Below are 8,557 nucleotides of genomic sequence, written 5' to 3'. Positions count from 1 at the left end.
CATACGCCTCCTGATGGTGAAAACGACACGTCCCATAATTTCACTCTCCTACATTACGTCATTTAGCTTCGCCTTTTGTTGTTGTTTCGAAAGTGCACCATCTAGCAGTCCAAACTTACATATTGTGGCTTTAATGAAATATTAATGGAAACACAAGCCCACAACCTACAAACCATACCGTAACACCCTTGCACAAATTTGGGGTGGTTTTATCATGGTAAAAATGTAGCATGTATGTTTTGTTTTTTGAAGATTGACTATCATTTGTATAACCACATTTTTACTACAAAAAACTGTGTTTAAGTCACGGTTAATGTTAATTTACTATAGGAACCATGATTTCTTTGTTGAATTTGTATCAAAACCATGGTAGATTTGTGTAAGGGCATGCAAAAAACCAGAACAAGCAGAGCTGTGTAACATTGTATTAGAAAATGTATAGAGTTGTCAATGCATCTCTTTTTTTAAGAAGAACTGCTGGAAAGAGGCTTTAAGGGACAGTTCACCCAAAAATGAAAATTCTGTCATCATTTACTCACCCTCAGGTTGTTTCAAACCTGTATACATTTCTTTGTTCTGGTTAACACAGAGAAAGATTTTTGGAATATTTTGAGCGATTTTCAGTTCTGGGATATCATCCACCACCATAGTAGGAAAGAAATATTGAATCACAACATGAACTATTTTGTTCAATTTTGTTCAACTATTTTGTTCTTTAATGGACTAGTTTTGATGCACTTATGTATTTTGTTACCTATGTTGCTATAATTGCTTCCAATGTTTCCTCATCTGTAAGTCGCTTTGGATAAAAGCGTCTGCTAAATGACTAAATGTTAATGTAAATATATATACAGTTCTGGGGCACCTTTGACTATCATTTAATTTGTCCCATAATTGAAAATGACTAACATTCTTCCAAATATATTTCTCTGTGTTCATCGGAAAAACATAATTTATACAGGAATGAAATGACATGAGGGTGAGCAAGTGATGACTGAATTTTCATTTTTTGGTGTCCTGTGAGACAAAAATGACGTTTTTCTATATCACATGTGGGTGATTTGCATAAGCAGGCCGGACAAATAAAGCATGAAAGCTCTCTGAGCCCCGGACGTTTATATTTAGATTTCAGGCCAAAGGGGTTCCTACCTTCTAAGTCTCTGTAGATCAGTTCTGTGTCTCTCTTGTCCAATTTTAGGTTTGCAGCAAACATACATGCTCCATAACCTTAATTTTTTCTATTTCCAATGCTCATTTATCGTTATTGGGATCGCTAAATCCCAGCCGTCCCCTCTCAACCCATTCAGGCTCTCTGGAGAGTTTTGGGAATGCACCCATGGTCAATGCCTCATACACACACGGGTCTCCAGAGTGTCGCATTAATGTGTTTAAAACTTGAGCATCTGCGCACAAACACACACACACACACACACACACACACACAGTCTGGCTCTTAACATTCTCTTTACGTCAGCTGTAATTTGGGGCAAATGTTTCGGAGGGTGAGATTCATCTCCCTTGAGGTGTGACTGTGGTTGTTCATCTGTCTATGTGTGATACGATAACCAGAACATCTCTGTGTGCCGCAGATTAAAAAACAGAGCTCTGATCAATAATGTAGAAGCCCAGAACAAAAGCCCCTACATGAGATACCTGCACTAAAAACTAAATGTGACAATACTTAATATTCATTTTTAAATCACTCATTCACAATGCTATGAATTGAAACAATTATCATTTTATGAGCATTTTTGCATAAAAACAAGAAAGCAGAAGTTATCAAATTTGTATATGCTCTCCTACTTTAAGTCGCTTGAAGCATCTGCCAAATGAATAAATGTAAATGTAAATATTTTATTGGTTTAAGATCAAAACCAGTCAAGGTGCCTACCTAGGACACTAAAGGCAGCAACTTAGTTAGAACTTAGATAGTTGCCAAACTGAGGTATGTAAGTTGAAGATATTCATTCTTATAAAAGAAAAGACCACCCTGCAGTACCAAAAATATAAATTCTAACAGATTTCATCATTAAAACATTATATCCATCAGCTGTTTCCTATTAAAGAACTAGAAAATGTCTGGTCATGGCGTGTGTTGGGTCTTATATCAATAGGATTTAATGACGCTCTGTTGATCCCATCTGCCAGATAACATCCCAGCACATTACCAGTAGAGACCAACAAAGATCATTATAATTTATAACGTTCAAACCGTTTTATGTATTTATCAGGCAAAGAGTAAAACATGCCCCCTCTAGTGTACAAACAGCGCAATGCCAATGTACATGTAAAAAATACAACGTAAATAATGCAATAAAACGTATAAATCATGCGAGCCTCACCGGTGTGAAAAAGGTCAAGATAAAGCATCTTGATCCTACACTGTTAGAAAGAGACGTTCTTATTTTCCTTATTTGCATGAACGAGCAAGAAATTTGAACTTTTTCGACTCCATCGACCGACGTCGTGTCTACAGAAACACAGTTGGACAGCCTTCAAAAACAGCGTAACAGAATTATGTTTGAAATATAAACAGAAGAGGGGGCCTTTGTGATAACTAATCGAATATGTTTAAAGTACAAAACTAATTTGTAAAAAGAGAATATATAAATGTATTTACACAAAAACTGTGCTCCAGCAGCAGTTGGCCGCCATTTAATTTTTCCGAACTCAAAGCTGCTAAACCGATCACGATCCGCGCATTAGCCAACGCATAGAATAGTGGGATATTGAAGGCAGCGACGGATACATCCATGCTGCATTCAAAAATCGACCCGATGGAGGTATCTCATGAGACAAGAAAACACTGGATTCAGACGTGACTTTATGCCTTCCTAGCTTTAAGAGCTTTCGGGCGCAGCCTAGACATTATTGGGTTGACGATCTTCTTTGTGAAAGTTAAAGTCAACATGAAATCAAACAAGACATTTCGAAGTGTTTTACACAGTGTTGCTGTGATTATTATAAATGATTTATACGTGCACAGCATTTTGTTTTTCAAAATTAATTTGCACTTGTAATCTTTAATTCCCTCTATAAACAAAAACTCGTCGCCACATGACGTCAGCAACAAAAAAGAGGTAGGACTATTCTGCCCAATGGCCAGGCATTTTAAGCCCTCCCCTCTAGGCTCATCTTACAACAAATCAATCAAAAAGAGAATGGCAAAATAAAGCCCCGCTCTGCATTTTGTCAAATTTTCAAAAGTCGTTTCACGTCATGATACGGAAGAAAAGTCAATCTCAACTTCCGTTTCATAGTGACTTTTAAAATGAGGAATAAATACAGACACAAAATTTGTGTAAAAACAATCAAACGTCGCAAAGTTATGAAGCTCACTTCAAAAGCACCATTATGAATTAGTATTTTATTAAAATGATCTAATATGAAATAACCTCTTATTAAAATAGATGTTTGTTGTTTTTTGAGTGTTGCATGGTTTTAATATTATTATACTAATTATGCTAGATAGTATATTAGTAGTGTAACGGCAGTCAAAATTATTTTATTAATTTGGCCAAATCTGTGTGTGCTTTTAATTTATGGTTATTGGTATATTGGTATATTTACATCACAGCGCACATGCCAGCACTTGTTGTGAGGAGCATGTCATTTTGTATCTTGTAACTATTATAACTATTATGGTCTTTAACAACTATCTTACCTCATCTTACTGTAGAAGCATTGTTTCTGTAAAAGGTGTACTGCAAATGGCTTTGGATAAAAGCATCATGATTACTTGCTGTTATGTAAGAACATTTTGTTGTACACAGAGCCTCTTAAATGTCATCCTTCATCTTACAAGCTGATATTTACATGCTACACTGATGCTTCGTCTTTCTTTAAACCACGCTACAGGTGAACCCTCCTGGAGAATCTGTACAAGGGGAAACACTGAACTTCAGCCCAAAGAGAAAGGGAACCACAGATCGTCAGGAGGATGAGCGTGGGTCGGATGGGTCGTTACAGCATAGTGTCCACGGAGGAAGACGGCCTGCGTTTGACCACCATGCACGGCGTGGGAATGAACGGCTACGGGAACGGCAAGATCCACACGCGGCGGAAAAGCCGCAACCGCTTTGTGAAGAAGAATGGACAGTGCAACGTGCAGTTCACCAACATGGAAGAGAAATCCCAGCGCTACCTAGCGGACATTTTTACTACCTGCGTGGACATCCGCTGGCGCTACATGCTGGTGGTGTTCACGCTCGTCTTTGTGGTGTCCTGGTTGGCGTTCGGCTTGGCATTTTGGGTCATTGCGCTTCTCCACGGCGACCTCGACAACCCGGCAGGCGACGACAACTTCACCCCGTGTGTGCTACAGGTGAACGGTTTCATCGCTGCCTTCCTCTTCTCCATCGAAACGCAGACGACCATCGGTTACGGTTTCCGTTGCGTGACGGAGGAGTGCCCCCTGGCCGTGTTCCTCGTCGTCTTCCAGTCCATCGTGGGCAGCATCATTGACTGCTTCATGATTGGCGCGATCATGGCCAAAATGGCGAGGCCCAAGAAGCGGGCGCAGACTCTGCTGTTCTCGCACAACGCCATCATCGCCATGCGGGACGGCAAACTGTGCCTGATGTGGCGGGTTGGCAACCTGCGAAAGAGTCACATAGTGGAGGCGCACGTCCGGGCCCAGCTCATCAAGCCACGGGTCACGGCCGAAGGTGAGTACATCCCCCTCGACCAGCTGGACATAAACGTGGGCTTCGATAAAGGACTGGACCGCATCTTCCTGGTGTCGCCTGTCACCATCCTCCATCAGATCGACGAGGAGAGCCCGCTGTTCGGCATTGGGAAGCAGGACCTTGAAACGGCAGACTTTGAGATCGTGGTGATCCTGGAGGGCATGGTGGAGGCCACGGCCATGACGGCGCAGGCCCGCAGCTCCTTCCTGGCCAGCGAGATCTTGTGGGGGCATCGCTTCGAGCCAGTGCTGTTCGAAGAGAAGAACCAATACAAGGTCGACTACTCGCACTTTCACAAGACCTACGAGGTGCCGTCCACGCCCCGCTGCAGTGCCAAGGACATGATGGAAAACAAGTACCTGGTCATGCCCACCGCCAACTCTTTCTGCTACGAGAACGAGCTGGCCATCCTGAGCCATGAAGAAGAGGAGGACGAGGCTCTGGAGAGGATAAAGCCCGAGCGGGCCGTGAGCCTCAGCCCGGAGAGAACGCCCAGACACGACTTTGATCGACTGCAGAACCCGCGCTGCGCCGATCAACGCTCATACCGCCGCGAGTCGGAGATATGAACCTTCTCATCGAACTTTCTTCCTGGAGATACTGGAGTTTCAAACATGCAGAACAATGCAAAGTGCCATACAGAGATTGAGAGCGAGAGAGAGAGAGAGAGAGAGAGAGAGAGTGAATGTATGAAAGGACAAGAGGGTCTTTTTATCCCGCACGGAAAACTTGAAGCTCTTCCTCGTTTCCTCGTGAAACTAGTTTAGCTGCTGAACTCGTAACATGTAAATAATCTTTCTGCATAGATATGTGCTTTTGTGTGCAGTAGAACCTTCTAGCGAGAGAACAAAGTGTTTAGAACGATGAAGAAATTTGTCTTTTTATTTTTGCATTCAATCCGAGCACAAATGACGAGGCAGACTGTCCCGCGAGACACACACTGATCAGTGAGACATGATAAATTCCACTTTAAAACTGCACAAGATAGACAGACCACGCGAACAATGTGACCAGTTGAGTGTGAATGGGTGTGTGTGTGTGTGTGTGTGTGTGTGTGTGTGTGTGTGCGCATGTGCGTGTTTTGTGCAGCTGAGCACAATGCCTCATGTTAGACGCACAAGAAGGTTGAATTACAGGCGCTCTTAAACCCACAACAACATGCCTCTGATACACAGATATATTTGCATTAATATATAGATTATTTATATTTAGTAAGATAATGTAGATGTTTGCAGCACCTTAATGAGAATGTGGATGGGAAAAATCATTTTACAATAATTCAGCTTCTGTCCCTGAGATTCAATCTCTGTGTCATTCCAGACACAATCTTCCTTCTTCAGCAACATAATCTGAAAGTGATTCAACATGCCAACGCATTCTCTTTAAACCATTTATTTAAAGCTAACTTTAAATGCAAAGAATGAGATATAGTCTCTGATATTTGTTGATCTATGCATATGGTCGGCTTTAACGTTTAGTCATTTTATCATTTCTTATTCTCTTCTCTTCTAAACAACACGTGACATTTCCTCAGTTACCACAGAAAACCATTTGAAATGAAAACTCGACAAAAGCACCTGCAATGAAGGTTTACAGAGTGAAGCATTGAAACAACATAACGTTGAATTTACACGTTCGTATTTGAATGCGATCTCAGTTTCGTGTTTTTTAACTGCTGTCATGAACGTGTAAAGTGACCCATTCACTTTTACACAATGTTTGTGAGGAAGAGACGAATCCACCCACAGGAACGAGAGTCCTGACTCACTCTGGTTATCAAGTTCATCCACCTAAAAAAACAACAACAGTCGACCCTCTAGAAAGCTTTGCTCTGCCTCTGTACACTTCCATTGCAAATAAAATCTCGTAAACAACATTTTGTTCAGGATTCTATTCAGCGATGTCAGCGATGTTTAACCCAGAATATTCCGAAAGAACCCACAGTTCAAAGACAAGAATCACTTCTTACAAACTCCTTCATTACGTTTATGTGTGTGTTCATGTTCATCTGTTTGTTTGTTTGTATGTGTGTGTATTGGTCTGTGTGTAACTGTTCGACAGTCTGAAGGCACATTCATGAAGCAATAATCAAAAAGTCAAAGCAATATGTGAAGCCCGATCACTGACAAACGCATTTTCATTTTACCGCTCTGAAATGAAGCAACCACAGAGAATTTCTCATCTGTACTGTCAAACGTTTTGTGAAAAGAACAGAAAAGATCAAACTGATGTTCTTCCAAAGTCTTTTATGAGATTGTAATGCTGGACATCCATGTAAAGTACAGGACAGGTGTACAGTGCACTCTTACAAATGAAGACATAGAAGAACCTTTTGATTCCATGAAGAACCTTTCTGTTTCAAAGAAGGTAAGAAAGAGATAGTTCTTTAAAGAACCTCTGACTGAATGGTACTATAGCATCGCTGTGGAGAACCTTTTAAGAACACTAAAATAAAATGCAAGGTGCTTAAAAGGTTCTTCACAGCGATGCTATAGTATAGAAGAACCATTTTGGTTCCACAAAGAACCATTTAGTCAAAGGTTGTTCAAAGAACCATCTATGATCTATTTCTTATCTTTTCATAATCTGAAGAACCTTTTTCGCCACAAAGAACCTTTTGTGAAACAGAAAGGCTCTTCGGATGTTAACGGTTCTTTTTGAAACCATTCAGACAAAAAGGTTCTTCTAAGAACCTTTATTTTTAAGAGTGTACACAAAACCTTTCCTACAGTATGTATTTTAGCACATAAGCAATCATCGATCATTAGTAGAAATGAAAAAATAAAATACCAAGCGCTATTATTGAATAAAAAGTTGAAACACTCTAACCTTGATCTCTGCACCAAATAACTCAAATAAGACAGAAGGCGCTGATGGAAATGATCATTTGAGTATAACTGGAGGATCGCAGCCATATAGAAAAACATTAGAAACCCAATGATGTATAGCATTTCTTTTTGCCCCACATGGTGTATAAAGACAATTTGTCAATTTTTTTGTTGATGGTCTAAAGACATTGTTTTCTTTGCAGATGTTTGCTATACAGGTTGTGTCAAGTTGGGAAATTAACTCGTAAATGAATTAAATTTAATTGGTTTAAAGTGAATATGTAATCTCAAAATAACATCAGGGCATGAAAAGTCCAGTCTTCCGGAATACTGCACAACTCTGCCTTACATGTGTAGGAGATAACTAGAGGATTCCAGACACATGGACTGTTATTAGACCGATGATGCAAATGAGATAAAGATCTTTTCAAGTCTCATCCCAAAGAATATGAACCATCAAGACCAAAAGCTTTAGCCTACTGTATGTACGGAGATATTTTTGTGCTCAAGCGTCCCAACTCCAGCACAACTTTTGATTTCAGCGAAACAGCCCGTTTCTGAGATGAAACGATACAACATAAATATATATTTATAGAAAATGACAAATGTCACCGCCTACCAGAAATGATTTCTGCCAACAGGAACGACACCTGCGGCTGAAGAGCGTGGATGGATTTTCACCAGCAGACGACTGCTTTTCTAACTTCACTGTTACAGTTCAACTGTTAAATTACATCATAAGGTTTAAAGGCAGAAAAACACAAACAGCATTTTCACATCACTATGAAAGTGTGCAGTATTTTAAAACGGCAAAGAAAAGTTGATTCTTTGAATGTGTAAACCCTGACAGAGATCAAGACCCTGATGCTACTGACCAAATAAAATAAACAAATAAATGAAGTATTGATCCGAGTGTAAATGATTTTATTGTGTGAGAATAAAGAGAGTGCGAAGTCCCAGAGGAGAACGTGGTTACTGTTTCACAGCTTTGAAGATTTGAGGGGATAAGAGTCACATGTTTGAGACAATGTTGAGATCTCA

At 40.2% G+C, this 8,557-nt stretch overlaps 1 protein-coding gene across 1 annotated transcript; it reads left to right on the top strand.

Moving 5' to 3' along the window:
• Nucleotides 1-3,940: 3,940 nt before the first annotated feature.
• On the top strand, nucleotides 3,941-5,257 carry kcnj12a (potassium inwardly rectifying channel subfamily J member 12a; the record flags this gene model as incomplete). The annotated part of the gene is made up of 1 exon (XM_079488139.1): nucleotides 3,941-5,257. One exon carries the CDS (start codon nucleotides 3,941-3,943, stop codon nucleotides 5,255-5,257), a length of 1,317 nt encoding a protein of 438 aa, XP_079344265.1.
• Between the last annotated feature and the right edge of the window lie 3,300 nt (nucleotides 5,258-8,557).

This window comes from Barbatula barbatula (genome assembly GCF_947034865.1).
Source record: "Barbatula barbatula genome assembly, chromosome: 23".
In the NCBI taxonomy this organism is placed as follows: Eukaryota; Metazoa; Chordata; class Actinopteri; order Cypriniformes; family Nemacheilidae; genus Barbatula; species Barbatula barbatula.
This window is presented reverse-complemented; position numbering and strand designations above follow the sequence as displayed.